The sequence below is a fragment of the Ipomoea triloba genome, chromosome 12 (genome assembly GCF_003576645.1).
Source record: "Ipomoea triloba cultivar NCNSP0323 chromosome 12, ASM357664v1".
NCBI lineage: Eukaryota > Viridiplantae > Streptophyta > Magnoliopsida > Solanales > Convolvulaceae > Ipomoea > Ipomoea triloba.
The window spans coordinates 18,127,808-18,143,878 of NC_044927.1; the positions used below are offsets into that span (position 1 = coordinate 18,127,808).

General features: G+C 34.3%; 2 protein-coding genes across 2 annotated transcripts in view; both read left to right on the plus strand.

Annotated features, from left to right (window-relative positions):
• Positions 1-2,617: 2,617 nt before the first annotated feature.
• Positions 2,618-11,445, plus strand: LOC115999461. Its single transcript, XM_031239309.1, has 9 exons — positions 2,618-2,767; positions 2,882-3,149; positions 3,221-3,317; positions 3,629-3,712; positions 3,803-3,923; positions 4,024-4,194; positions 4,384-4,463; positions 10,918-11,056; positions 11,260-11,445. Exons 1-9 carry the CDS (start codon positions 2,618-2,620, stop codon positions 11,443-11,445), a joined length of 1,296 nt encoding a protein of 431 aa, XP_031095169.1.
• Positions 11,446-12,959: 1,514 nt separating this feature from the next.
• LOC115999462 overlaps positions 12,960-16,071 on the plus strand; it is an 11,256-nt gene continuing 8,144 nt past the window's right edge. The window contains exon 1 of the mRNA XM_031239310.1: positions 12,960-13,587. Coding sequence (XP_031095170.1) covers positions 12,960-13,587 — 628 coding nt within the window. The remainder of the gene's footprint in view (positions 13,588-16,071) is intronic.

Here is a 16,071-nt window from a genome sequence, read left to right on the forward strand (position 1 = left end):
TTTAGTACAATATCGAGCGCTTGAGCTTTGATCACGAAGCCCGCCTCAAGCCTCAGGTTTTTCGCCCCGCTTCTTGTTACTCCACCTCTCGAGCACTTGACCTTTGATCACCAAGCCCGCGTCAAGCCTCAGGATCTTCACAAGACAGCTCCCAGGTTACTCTACCTCTCCAAGGTCTTTCTCCCCGCTTCCAGCTACTCCACCTCTCGAGCACTTGACCTTTGATCACCAAGCCCGCGTCAAGCCTCAGGTTTCTTTCACTCGGACAGCTGCCAGGTTACTCCACCTCTCTTGCTTAATCCAAAGCAAGGTGTTTTTGGTTGTCACAGTTGAAGGTAACAGGCTCCAATCTGACCACAAGCTATCGTTGAATCAACTTCGATGTAGAGCAGCTTCGGTCACCTTCTAGATGTGTAACAGTTTAAGCTTTGTAACTCTCTTAAACACTAAGATGTGTTTTCTCGCTGTTTTGAATATCAGGATGATATTCCAAATTTAAGTACTTGCACTTGAACGTTTTAGACGGACACTTCTTAAGAATTTTTTTAACCCCTTTTTTCTTCTGTGTCTTTACGTCCTTATATATGAGAGTAGAGGAATAATTCCGTTGGAGGGAAAATTATTCCGTTTGAAATTTGTCTCCCATGCTGATCATGGGTCTTGCATATTTTCAGCATATTTCATGGAGTGGTGATCTTGTAACTTGAACCTCTTTGTCTTGTAGTGAATATTCCATAGTTCACTTTCTTGAGTCCCTGCTCCACTTTCGTCTTTTGGTAAAAGTTACTCTTTTTATATTCCCATTACTCCTTGTTTGTAGGGAATCAGACCACTTCAACATTGGTGCACTTTTTGACCTTTTGTGGTGGAAATCTGACGTGTCATCCATTTCCGCTCATTTTGAAATCTTCACGTTCGACACCTCTTCATTATTCCATCTCCATGATATTCTTCTTTTCCAAACTTTAAGTATGCTTCCTGACCGTCATTCAGCTTTGTTGGAGAATTGTTAGTGTATCGAGACCAAGGTTGATATCTTGATTGCTTGATGTCTCGAACTCAAATATCGAGAGGTCTATCTCTCGAACTCTGTTTATGTCTCGAACTGGATAACTGTATCGAGAGGTCATACCTCTCGAACTCTGCTTATGTCTCGAGACTTAGTTGATGTTTCGCAGACCCTTATTCCTCCAGTGTTGTCCCATGCTTTCTTCAGATCTGTCTATATGATTACAACACACGAGACTTCTAAGATGTTCAAACAAATTTACCTCAAGCTTAAATATTTTCCGAGTTGAGCTCAAAGTTACCCGGTTGTATTTTCGCTCTTGGTTTACTTGTCGAACTTACAGCGTTTTGCCTATGCATCGAGACTTGGGGATTTCTACTTATCAGTTGGTATCATCAAAACCTATTACATGATGTTCCTAACAGTAAGTCTTCAGACCCCAAAACCTTCTATAAAATGGAACACCTTCTTTCAATCTTTGCTACGTATTCCTTCTGTTGCCCGTTTTCCCTACCTTGCAAAAAAATGTCAATGTTGTATATCTTAGCAAAAGACATTTCCCCTCAATCCTACAGAAAAGCAATTCGATTGAGATTGATTCGTACTTACATTGTAACTGAAGGTAGGAACAAATCTGCTATAAAGAGTCAAGAATGTCTTTTCCATGACATTGAGGTAATTTCCACACCATACCTGCTTCCTGTTAAACTGCTAATAGTAGTTAGTATAAACTGCTAATAGTTAGTAATGTTTGAGTTTTTTTTTTTTTTTTTTTTTNTTGAACCTCTTGTCTTGTAGTGAATATTCCATAGTTCACTTTCTTGAGTCCCTGCTCCACTTTCGTCTTTTGGTAAAAGTTACTCTTTTTATATTCCCATTACTCCTTGTTTGTAGGGAATCAGACCACTTCAACATTGGTGCACTTTTTGACCTTTTGTGGTGGAAATCTGACGTGTCATCCATTTCCGCTCATTTTGAAATCTTCACGTTCGACACCTCTTCATTATTCCATCTCCATGATATTCTTCTTTTCCAAACTTTAAGTATGCTTCCTGACCGTCATTCAGCTTTGTTGGAGAATTGTTAGTGTATCGAGACCAAGGTTGATATCTTGATTGCTTGATGTCTCGAACTCAAATATCGAGAGGTCTATCTCTCGAACTCTGTTTATGTCTCGAACTGGATAACTGTATCGAGAGGTCATACCTCTCGAACTCTGCTTATGTCTCGAGACTTAGTTGATGTTTCGCAGACCCTTATTCCTCCAGTGTTGTCCCATGCTTTCTTCAGATCTGTCTATATGATTACAACACACGAGACTTCTAAGATGTTCAAACAAATTTACCTCAAGCTTAAATATTTTCCGAGTTGAGCTCAAAGTTACCCGGTTGTATTTTCGCTCTTGGTTTACTTGTCGAACTTACAGCGTTTTGCCTATGCATCGAGACTTGGGGATTTCTACTTATCAGTTGGTATCATCAAAACCTATTACATGATGTTCCTAACAGTAAGTCTTCAGACCCCAAAACCTTCTATAAAATGGAACACCTTCTTTCAATCTTTGCTACGTATTCCTTCTGTTGCCCGTTTTCCCTACCTTGCAAAAAAATGTCAATGTTGTATATCTTAGCAAAAGACATTTCCCCTCAATCCTACAGAAAAGCAATTCGATTGAGATTGATTCGTACTTACATTGTAACTGAAGGTAGGAACAAATCTGCTATAAAGAGTCAAGAATGTCTTTTCCATGACATTGAGGTAATTTCCACACCATACCTGCTTCCTGTTAAACTGCTAATAGTAGTTAGTATAAACTGCTAATAGTTAGTAATGTTTGAGTTTTTTTTTTTTTTTTTTTTTGTATTTTTGTAGGGAACCTATGTTCATGCAAGTATACATGCTAATTTTAAAGACCAATTTTCAAATCTGCTAAAAGAAGGTAAAGTTTATGCTGTCAAAAACTTTGTGGTCGTATCTTACTATTACCAATATAAAACTACACAACATAAATACATGATGAAGTTTAATCACTACACAACTATTGAGAGACATAGGAGAAAAGGTTTTCCAAGCCTTTTATTTCGTATTAAACCTATTGAGGACTTATTGGCTGGAAAAGTTGAAGAGAAGCAGTTGATTGGTAAGCTGTTTGCATTTTCATTTTTTTTCCATATACATCATACTTCTCAACACATCTATATTTCATTCTAGATGTTATTGGTAGAGTAGTTGAATTCTATTCTCCTAAGGATAAGGTTATTGCTGGTTTCCCCACACAGTTGGTTGATTTTTTGATTGAAGACTCAAAGTAAGTTTCTGAATTACTTAGACAGTCTAGATTATTTCATGTTTTTTTTTTTCATGCTTTACACTGTTTTACTACACTGTTCCTCTTTACTTAGGGGAAATCGAATAAAATGTACATTATGAGATGAACATGTACCTGTCGTTATGCCATTTTTCAATAACCATGTGGATGGCCATTTGATCATTTTGCTCTAACTTTATCGTGCCAAGGTGGTTGACTGTAAGTTCACTTCACTGCCATCATAAATCAAAATATCAATCAGATTAGTTCCACTATTTATGTTTACTGATTATTTCTTTATTTTTTTTAAGCGAGGTCAGGATTTCAAGCTCATACACTGCTACAAAAGTTTTATTCAATTTGGACTGCCAAGAGTTTGCAGATTTCAGAAATAGGTAATCTCAATCCCCTAAAACCAGTTTTTATCTTTGTTATATCTAAAATATCTAAAATAACATCTAATGATTTCATTTAATAGTTTGAAGGCTAATTGTAGCCCACTCAAAAGTATTTCAGTGGTGTCTTATGGTCACAGTGCCAATAATTCCCAAACTCCTATGGTTGTCAGCACGATCAGAGATTTGTGATTTGTATGAAAGGGCTGAGGTAAGCACAATCAGATTTCTACACAACAAATTAAGTACTAACTAATTCATTAACTACTTTGTTACACCTAACTTGATTTTTATGTAATTAAACTTTGCAGGAAGGCTATTATTGTGTCCCAGGTACCATTGTATCAATTGAGAGTGGAAAGAAATGGTTCTATAACTCTTGCAGAAAACCAGGCTGCTTTAAATCCCTTATTTTTACAGAGACTTACTACTATTGTGAAACATGCAAGACTAATTGGGCAAAAGGGAACGTGAGATACAGAGTAGTTGTTAGGGTTCTAGACAAAACCAGTGATGCACCTTTTTTATTGTGGGACAAAGACTGTTTTGACCTTTTGGGCATTACTGCCTACGATTTGAAAACCAAGTATTCTTGGTAATTTTTTTTTAAACTCACTAAAAATCAATTCCTACTAACTGTTTAAATTATACTAACTATTTGTGTTTCACAGGCTAAGATGCATGTTCCAGCTGAGTTTGATCAGCTGAGGAACAAATCTATGGTGTTTAGAATCAATCTCAAGAATGAACTGTAAGACCTTTCCCAATATGGGCCTTAATAATGTGGTGCAAGTGGGCTAGGCCCATTAAGCTATAGGTTGGATTGGACATCTAGGTTTAGTCCAATCCACCATATGCCTATATAAGCCTGCATTGATGGGATGCAGGACAGACAATCATATAGACACCTACAGACATGGTACTCACACTGCTCAGAAAATACCAGGACACCATCTAGGGTTCTGAGTCAAGTGTGAGACAAAACGACTAACACAGGCAACACAACAAGGCATCAACTATGGCTGGAGATGAACACGGTCTATGCTTCCGCTATTACGAGGTTAGGTTACTCGTAGTTTCATTATGTATATGTTTAGATAAGATTTCTTGATCTTACATTTGGTATCAGAGCTAGGTTCACCTGTATTTGGTAAGTTCCTTAACTGTTCATATACTGCAATGGAGAGGTAGCCATCCCGCCGATGCTGCTGAAGGAAGAGAGAGCCAGAACCACAATGCCTCATGGCGCCATTGTTCTAGCGGTGAAGCTCTCAGCGGAGGACCAAAAGAACGAAGAAAAAAATAAAATAAAATTTTGCAGTAGGCCGAAGCGGGAGAGGAGAGGATAATCATCCACTGCCGAACTGAAGGAGGAAGAGAGAGAGAGAAACACCATGGCAACCAGTGCCACCCTCCATCGCCAGTCGTCACGCCTTGCCGTTGTTCGCGACACCTCCGTCACCAGAGACACAACAGCTGCAGCCCGGAGTCTATATCGCCTGAAGGAGGATGGAGAGACAGCGAAGGCACCGGCTGGGAATCCAAAGCCATCGCTGGCTCCGCGTCCCACCTCGCCGCAGCGCTAGGACCGCCGACAACGCCATCTCACGTCGCCGTCGCCTCCGCCTCCGACATCCACCCGCCGCGACGCAACCAGCCAGGCGACAACGCCAAGTCCTCTGAAGCTGCCCACCGCCTGCGACTCCAATTCGCGCCGTCGACCTAGCCGCCGGTGAATCCAAGCCGAAGGGAAATCCGACCAACCTTGCCAGAATTACGCATGCATGAAGTTGGAAAGATGGTAATCTAACCTATATTTGCCTTTTATTAAATGCAAAATTATCCTTTTTATTTGCCATATATATATATTTGCCATATTTCTTAATTATATATTAATTTTGGTAAGTGGTAATTATTTGGTTTAATATTACCGTATTAATATTAATTTTGGTAAATGGTGATTATTTAGTTTATTATTACAAATTATTTTTGGCAAATGGTAAATATATAGTAATATTATACATATTAATTTTGGTAAGTAGTAATTATTTGGTTTTATATTGGCATATTAATATTACCTTAATTAATTTGTATATTATTTATAGCATGTAGTAAATGTATGATAATTGCTTGTTTTGAAATATTAATGCATTCAGTTTTTCCGGTATTAAATTCATAATTAAAATTATTATTCATTTTTTGAACAAATTATTAAGTTTTAATTTGTTTGATGAATTTTAATTTTAATATTGAATATTCGGTTTAAATTGTATTCAGTGTTACAGTTTAAATATTTAATTGTGGAGTTTGAGTTCGTAATATGCATATCTGAGCATGCTATATATGTTTTTCTTTATTGCACTAATTATATTATTTGATTGTTATAATTATGCCTTTAGAAAAGCATGTTCATTAAGATTGTTTTTAGCGCCTTTTTTAGGACTAAATTAATTAATCGCTTATTATGCATGTTTTAGTACCTTTTAGGTGAATTTAGTGCCTTTAAGAATAGATTATGCATATTCTTACTCTTTCGGTCAATACTCCATTTGTACTTCTTTTGGAGGATTTCAAAGCACATAAAGTACATAAAACTCTTCATAGTACTACCCTATTTAAAGCCTTATCCTTAGGTGAATCTACATTTATATAGATCAACCAAACGATTTTACTTCAAACATGAGAATGAATGAATTAGGGAAGTTTCTTGGGGAGGAATACTAGTTCTATGGCCCTAGCTTAAAACGCCTTGCTGGCTGAAACTGCCATAGTGCTTTCAGCCATATTGCTACTAGTCCCCTTGCGACGCTACTCTGTCTAAGGAGTTGGTTTTTAATGGAGCCTTAGCACCAACCAACTTTCCTGGGAGTATACCTAAGGATTGTCTATCATGTTTTAGTTTAATTTGTTTGATTAGGCTTTAAATACCCTTGCCATTGTGATTATGTTCAGTTTTGGTCAATTAAAGAGTAGCTACAGCATCTTTAATTTACTTAAATTACATATTAAGGATTAATCACATAAAGTTTAGGCAAGAAACCTTGTAGTTAACTCTGCGTTATATAATGAAATTTAGCCCACAGGTAATTTTGTTATATTTAAAGGGTTAGTTAGGATAAAATACTAAACTATGATCATAATTTGCCCACTGGGATTATGCATCGGCATATAGCTTGGTAGTTCTGTCATTAAGGGTGGATAAACCTTACCCAAATCGTACCCATTCCGTTTCCACCATTCAGTTTTGGTAATATTATGTGCTTTAGTTACCCTCTCTCTCTATTATGTGCCTTAAAAATCCTAACCAAGCCTTAAGTTAACCGCTAATTTGGACTAGTCACATATGTTATCTTTACAAATATAGAACATTAAGAAGGCATCTTACCATAATTTGGTTGTACTTGTTAAATATTAATGGTGGTTATAATGTTGATTATTACCATCAAATATTTTAATTAATGAAACCATTAATGTTAATATGATATTCAGTTATAAATCCTGAATTGTTTCCAATTAAGTTTATGTGACAATGTTCCAGTCAATAAAATATTTTGGGCATTATTATGTTCTTGGCTTTTTCGGAGTTTAAATTTTATTAAGTTTCAAAATTATATCCGAGAATATTTCTATAGTTAGTGGTTTTAACAATTGTTTTTCCATATTTAGTCTCCTATTTAATGTGATAATATTATTATGGCTATTGTTTTTTGGATTATTTGCAATTTGCCATTAATGATAATAAAATTATTAATGAGTTATGGAGAATCAATTTAATAATTTTGGAAAAACATATTTGCTAAGGCAACTGGCTATTGCCACTAATTTCATAATTCTTTAAGTTCTTTGAATTATGATTAATATTATTGCCCATATTTAGTTAGGTATGATTCATACTCTTTCGATTATTTCATGCATTTGATCACATTAAGTGCATAATATTAAGTTTAATTATGCAATTAGGGTTTGTGAGATTTTGATTTACAAATTACAACATATTCCTTTGGTTTGATATTGTTAAAATTTGTAAATTCAGTCTATTTCTCATCAATTTGATCTTTATGCATTAAAACATTTTAATGGGCTTAAAGTTTGAAATTTCAAAGTATATGTTTATTACTTTACTATTCAAAAATTTGGGTCTCTTTGGTTTAGTCTCACTAGAGTTTGAATATTAAGTTTATGCTTTGAATGCTCATATTAAAAATTGTCTTAAGTTATGCGATTTGTTTAGAATATATGAGCTAAATGTCTAATTTTATGCATATTAATTTGTCTAACGCATAATATTTTGTTATACAAAATATTTTTTTTTTTACTATTATGCCTTTAGCAATGCATAAATTTAGGATGGAATTATATTAGTTCCTAATTAAGTTGGACTTATGCATAAACTTTAGTTACGGTAGTGCTTGAACTTAGTATTTTTTTGGACCGTTGATTTAGTTCACCCATTTATGCTTTATCATAGGTGAACCATGTAATTTTGGTGTATACCCTACAAATTTTTGTTTAGGTTTATACCCCCAAACAATTATACATTGAGTGCATATGAATTGAGGTGGCATACTAGTTTTATGGCCATGACTTAAGAACATCTTGTGCCACTAGTCTCCTTAAATATCATATATTTGGATTTTCTCATCACGATCTGGTATAATCTATTTGTTAAAATTTATAATTATTCATTGCCAATGTGATTTGATTTCAGTTCATTAAAGAATAGCCATAGTATCTTTAATTTACTGATTTCTCTTAAGCTTGAATCACATAAAGGTTAGGTAATGAATTGATAATTGTCTAGTGATCTTATAATTTTTAATTTGGTTGGGGAGTAGCCACAGCATCCTTTAATCAATTAAAATTATATATTGAGCAGTTTATCTTGATCACATAAAGTTTTCGACAAATCATTTTGTGATTAATTGTATTTAATATGATGGAATTTAGCCCACAGGCAATTTCGTTATATTTGTATGATTAATTAGGATCAAATACTATACTATGATCATAATTTAGCCCACAGGCAATTATGTATCGGAATGTAGTTTAGTAGTTTTATCAGTAATGATAGAAATAAATAAATTTATTTACTTTATGATTATTTATAAATAATTTCCATCTCTATCATAAAGTTTAATTTTATGATGCAAACTTTAGATCATATTTCTTAATTTACCCACAGGGATTAAGAAAAGGAACATGATTTCTTAAGTTTTATCATAATAGTTGTAATGAATCTCGTTGATTAAAACTTTAGCCTACAGGCAAGTCTTATATCACTTGATTCTTCAACTCATTTGATAATTGTTTCATCATAAAATTTCAGTTGGATCTAATTGAGTAAAACTTTAGCCCACAGGCAAGTTTTATGTCTCTAGATTTTTCTGTCTATTTAATAATTGAGATGAATTTTATCATAAAGGTTTTAATTGGATTTAATAGAATTAAAACTTTAGCCTACAGGCAAGTATTATGTCAATAAATCCCTCAACCCATTAGATAATAATTTTATCACAATTTCTTAGAATTTATAAATTTAGTTAAATTATAATTCTAAGTTTTCATGGTTTGCATTGGCAAAACATGTATTTAGTTACTTCCCAAAATTTAACCACTTTTATTAATTATTTCGCGAATTTTGCTCGGTTATTTGGACTAACTGTAGTAAGTTACGTGATATATTCGATATACCTCTTTTGGTTTCCAAGAATAAAATGTACCTTTTCGAGCCAAATTCCAACTTGGTTTTGAAAAGTGTATTTTATTATTTTAGTATGTCTAACTATGGTGGGGAGTTATGTCCTCATTCGTTATTACTTTAGTTGGATTGGAACCAAATATTGATTATTTAGTATGCCCAACTAATGGTGGAGAATTATATCTTCATTATTTAGTTGGTTAAATCAATTCTGAGTACGTATATCATTAATTCTGCTGAAGAATATTTTAATCAGTGGGAGTGATCATTTAGAAAAAAATCATTAAGATGCTCCACTAAAGATTCCACAAGTATCAATATTGTATTTGTTCACATAAATTCATAAGTTCAAATTATTGAACATTTAATTGTGCAACATATTTATGAAAATGTTGTAACAATATTAAGGAGTTTATTAGAACAAAACATTTAACTTGTGATACGCTGTTATATTTAAATAAATTCTTTAACATTTAATAGAGTCTTTAGTTTGTTCAAAATTGATCCTGGGCCATTCTGGTTTATAAGGCTCAAGACAATTTTGCAAGACATAAAAGTAAGACTCATAATACTCAGTGGACCTTGAAGTTATTTGGGAAGTTATATGGTGTATATTTAAAATTCCACATTTATGGACTTAGAGTTTTGGTTTATTGTTTAAGTTGTTGGAATGCTTCTATGACTAAACTATCTTTTGGCTATTTTGATGAGTGGGAGTGACAGACGTGTCAACTCCAAGCTCTTGGCCGTTAGAGGTAGTGCTTAAGTTAAGTTATAAAACTAGTCATGGAACATAGTTAGTATTATGCTAACATTAAGAGATCTCTACTTAAGACATAGTTAACATTAAGGATCTTAGAGATCATGAAGTGTACTCTCTTGTACAATTTGGATGATTTTCTCTTTTAAGTTGCGCACATATTTTATTTTGAGAAACATCCCTTAAGGTACCAAGAATAAACGTTGGGTTTGTTCATAAAGGACTTAACTTGGGGAATAAAAATGCATGTGATGCATAGAAGATATTACTCTGTCGAGTAGAGGACATATCGCTATGATTCATGTGTTTTGTTCTTTGATGAGAGTTGTGCTAGTACTTGCACCAAGTGGGAGAATGTAAGACCTTTCCCAATATGGGCCTTAATAATGTGGTGCAAGTGGGCTAGGCCCATTAAGCTATAGGTTGGATTGGACATCTAGATTTAGTCCAATCCACAATATGCCTATATAAGCCTGCATTGATGGGATGCAGGACAGACAATCATAAAGACACCTACAGACATGGTACTCACACTGCTCAGAAAATACCAGGACACCATCTAGGGTTCTGAGTCAAGTGTGAGACAAAATGACTAACACAGGCAACACAACAAGGCATCAACTATGGCATCAACTATGGCTGGAGATGAACACGGTCTATGCTTCCGCTATTACGAGGTTAGGTTACTCGTAGTTTCATTATGTATATGTTTATATAAGATTTCTTGATCTTACATGAACATATTAGGAACCCAGCAAAGCCCATATCAGTCTTAAGTGTTATGCAAGATGAGGAATTGGAAGCTCAGTACTGTCCATCCATGGTGGATGATCATGATGAATTATCTAGGATGGTTGAAGAAGAAGCAGATGACCTAGAATCTGATGTAAATTACTTTATCTAAGCAGATGACCTAGAATCTAAGTAGATTAATTACATAACAGTTTATGTAATGTATGTGATGTATGTAATATTAATATGGTATTTATGTAGTTTGAGTCTGACCTAGAATCTAAGTAGATTAATTGCATAACAGTTTTTTACTAACTAAGCAGATGACCTATAAGTACTATATTTTTACATGTACAGGAAAGCGAATCAGGTGATGAGGCTATAAGTCCTTCAATGCAACCTGACTTAAAGCTAAAAGGTGTGGACAAACCTCAAGATGAAGTTGACACAGGTGCTATTAAGAGACGCCTACTTGACCAATTCTCATCAAGTCAGAATTTGAAGAAGTCTAGGCCAGTTGTGATCAAGCAGGAAAAGAATTGATGAGACATGCAAACCTATTAGATTCTATGTTTTTTGTAAACAATTTCTGAACAATGAGTTGCAAAATGTGGACAATATGCACTTGAATAGTGCATTAGTTGTTGTTAGACTTTATGCAGTATAACTGCATTTTTTGGAGAGTTGAACTCTCATTTTAAAATGGATGTTTTGTTTCATTAGTCGTTTACTAACATATGCAGGTAACTATTAATTGCTTAATACTGCCATTACTTGCTTCTGTTTTTTTTTTTTTTTTTTTTTTGAATACAGGTGCTTATTGATGAAGAGTCAGAGCTCCAGGCAGTATAACATGCAGCTATTTTTTTTTGTTTACCTAGAACATGTATCTAATAGCAGTTATAATAGTACTTGGTTTTTTTTTTGTAAGTCATAACGTGATGTACATTCTATTGTTTCCTTAAATAAAAAGAAATTTTTATTTGTTAATGGCAGCTATCATTTTAAACACTTAGACTAAATTTAAATAATTAAAAGTACAAGGTAAAATTTTTTTCTAACTTACCATGAATATAGTGATAAAATTTTACTCTTGATGCTGCGTCCTTCTAGTGATCTTGATGCGGCCCAACATAACGAAGATCCATTAAGTGTATCAATTGGGCTAATCACAAGGCCCAAGTCAAAACAATTAAGGCAACTCTTCATTGGTTATGTTCAAAGATGGTGGAAACCCAAGTCAAGCCCATTTGCAAAAGATGAAGAAGAACTCAAGGCTTTCTATAATTCTTTAAGTGCTGATTCTAGGAATTAAATTAGGCCCAAATCAGCCCTATTATTTTTGGTCATCATTACTTTAAATTGTTTGGCATGAAAGAGAAAACACTAGTTTGTATTTAGAAAGGATTCCTTAAATCCCTTTCTAAATAGGACTATATTTACTTGCTTTTTAGATTAGGTTTAGGACTCTTTTTCCAATTGTATTTAGGATTATAATGATGTCCCTATACCTATAAATAGGGCACAATCATATCAGTCTAGGAACGCTTTCATTCAATAAAATTCTTAAGTTTTTCTTTACACTTGTGTAAGAAACCTTATAGCTAATTGTGGACTCAATTAGTGGCTAGTCGTGGACTCAACTAGCAAATTGATTCGTGGACTCGAATCAATCTTCCTTTCTTCAACCTTAGATTTAGGTTCGTGGACTCGTTCTTGAATCGAAGGAAACTAGATCCGACTCTAGTTGATTGAAGATTGCATCATCGAGGTATTTGAAGCTACAATGGGATTCTTTTGAGTCTTTGAGGATTCGAGACTAAGGGTTTCTTGTGAGGTCTAAGGTATTTCGATCCATCTATATCCTTACTTTTGGAGCTATCTTATGACAATACTCCATCTTTATTTGAATCTTGGACTACCTTAAGTTACCTCTTATCGATCACCCCCAACCATATATTCTTATTGATTCAGGGGATGTGAGAGTGACTAAACAAGCTTTTATTCCTTTTTGTATTGGCAAGTATTATTATGAGGTTCTATGTGATATTGTGCCAATGCGTACTGCACATGTTTTGCTTGGAAGGTCATGGCAACATGATAGACATTTTTACTATAATGCACTCAACTACACATGCAATGTCACCTACAATGGATTTATACATATGCTTAAGCCTCTCCTTCCAAAACAAGTAGAAGAAATCCACCTGAGGTTGAAGCAAACTCTCAAACCAGCCTTGAAGAAAGAAGAAATCAAAGAGATCAAAGTGGAACCTCCACGTGTGGAATTGGAGTCGCCACTCCAATCCTATAACTCAGTTTGTAGCCAAACAAAGGGACCACAATCAGTGATACAATTGAAAGGACCAGCCCAAAGTGTCAAAGTGCAGCCTCTCTTGGTAACTAAAAAGGATAGTAACCAAGAGAAAAGAAGGATAAAGTTAATTAGAGCAACTCATGTCAAGCATCCTAAGAGAAAGTTGCATGAGCGTGATAAAGCAGAAAGTGATCTTGCTTATTTGTCTTGCATTGAAGATTTGGATTCGAGGACGAATCCTTTTCAGGAAGGGGAGAATAATAGGAACCAGGACACATGGAATCCAATAAGGGTCTATAGTGTGCTCATCACAACAACTCGTGCCAAGCATCCCAAGAAAAAGTTACATGAGCGAAATAAAGCACAAAGTGAGCTTGCTTATTTGTCTTTCATTGAAGATTTGGATTTGAGGATGAATCCTTTTCAAGAAGAGGTTAGGAACCAGCACACACGGAATCCAATAAGGGTCCATAGTGTGCTCATCACAAGGCCCATCACTACATCCTTAAAGCATCATTGGTGGAAGAAACAAGAAAGCCCAAGAATAATTCCATTTGATAGAGGGAAGAATTATAGTGGCCCATTTCAAGTGATACCAGGGATCGAAGACAGTGCTTATAAGATTCGAGGTCGAATCATTTTCAAGAAGGGGAGGATGATGCGACCCAACATAACGAAGATCCTTAAGTGTATCAATTGGGCTAATCACAAGGCCCAAGTCTAAACAATTAAGGCAACTCTTCATTGGTTATGTTCAAAGATGGTAGAAACCCAAGTCAAGCCCATTTGCAAAAGATGAAGAAGAACTCAAGGCTTTTTATAATTCTTTAAGTGCTGATTTTAGGAATTAAATTAGGCCTAAATCAGCCCTATTATTTTTGGTCATCATTATTTTAAATTGTTTGGCATGAAAGAGAAAACACTAGTTTGTATTTAGAAAGGATTCCTTAAATCCCTTTCTAAATAGGACTATATTTACTTGCTTTTTAGATTAGGTTTAGGACTCTTTTTCCAATTGTATTTAGGATTATAATGATGTCCCTATACCTATAAATAGGGCACAATCATATCAGTCTAGGAACGCTTTCATTCAATAAAATTCTTAAGTTTTTCTTTACACTTGTGTAAGAAACCTTATAGCTAATTGTGGACTCAATTAGTGGCTAGTCGTGGACTCAACTAGCAAATTGATTCGTGGACTCGAATCAATCTTCCTTTCTTCAACCTTAGATTTAGGTTCGTGGACTCGTTCTTGAATCGAAGGAAACTAGATCCGACTCTAGTTGATTGAAGATTGCATCATCGAGGTACTTGAAGCTACAATGGGATTCTTCTAAGTCTTTGAGGATTCGAGACTAAGGGTTTCTTGTGAGGTCTAAGGTATTTCGATCCATCTATATCCTTACTTTTGGAGCTATCTTAGGACAATACTCCATCTTTATTTGAATCTTGGACTACGTTCATATCAGATCTCCATTCTCTTTAATATTTCTGCTAACAGAAAATACAACAATTAAAGTAACACCCTAATTATGCATCTAACACCCTACCTTTAATCCTTCTATATAACACTACATTTATATATTCTATTTTTGAAGCAATTTAGAGAAACTAACTCAGTCTATCACATCATACATTTAGTGCACCTTAAAACACATGTACATGGCTCTTTTTCCACATTTCAACTACAGTAATGCACATTTGCTACATTACGCTTATCAATATTTAAAATCCCAAACAGGTAATCATTTTATTGAAACACATGCTTTAAAACACAAACTTAGAGCATAAAACTGTTTGTCTTCTTAACAGTGAATGAAAATTACACTTATCAATATTTAAAATCCCAAACAGGTAATCATTTACAGTAATACAAACTTAGAGCATAAAACTGTTTGTCTTCTTAACATTGAATGAAAATTACACTTATCAATATTTAAAATCCCAAACAGGTAATCATTTTATTGAAACACATGCTTTAAAACACACTTCATCCATCAACTTCTTCTATACCAAGTATAACCATTTTACAGAGAGAAGAAACCAACACAAGTAATCTGGCAGATTCCAGCATATAATTACATGAAGAAATTAACAGAGTCATGTGTTATAAGCAATAAACGTAGAGGAACAACCAACAACAAAGGTATTTAGCCTCTACTCATGCTATGTACTATCTATTCTTCAAATTTTTGTTTATAACCCTAAACTAGAGTATTAAGAACTCATCTTTCTTTGTACTTTTTTGCTGGTAGCTTCATTTGTTAGAACACAACGTAAGAAACACATAGTTCAAATTTTAGATAAAAATAGGTTAACAAATTAAAGCAGTACACAATCATAGTATACCCTCGAGCAGTTTTATTTACTGTACATGCAACCGATTAGAACTTCAAATAACCCTAGATAGAACTTCAACGATTTAAGAAAGGCATTACTACACAGATCTGTAAAAGCTGACTACGAATACCAAATTTAATCAAAAATTTAGTTTAATTTGTAATCAGTAGCTATAATCAAAGATCGACGGCATAAATTACCTGAATGTTCGAAAGTTTAATAGCCAGAAGAGAAGAAATTTAGATGATTTCAGTTCAAAATTAGAGGGATAGAGTTAGGAATACTTATCTTGGTACAAATATGGGGTACTCGCGATAGGATTCCGCCATTAGAGACCAAGAACAACAGCAGAAGACTCCTTTGGAGTTTTCTAGAGAGAGAGACGCGAGATGATGAAATTGTGGAAATGTGATGCCTGAAACGACGTCCTTTTGCTTTTTTACTTATATATATATATATATATATATATATATATATATATATATATATATATATATATATATATATATATA

Excerpts from the sequence above, each read along its gene's own strand:
- LOC115999461 (XM_031239309.1), top strand. The coding sequence starts at position 2,618 with ATGTCAATGTTGTATATCTTAGCAAAAGACATTTCCCCTCAATCCTAC. Across the intron at positions 3,318-3,628 it reads TTTTTGATTGAAGACTCAAA|CGAGGTCAGGATTTCAAGCT; the intron begins GTAAGTTTCTGA and ends ATTTTTTTTAAG. Across the intron at positions 4,464-10,917 it reads ATCAATCTCAAGAATGAACT|GAACCCAGCAAAGCCCATAT; the intron begins GTAAGACCTTTC and ends TGAACATATTAG.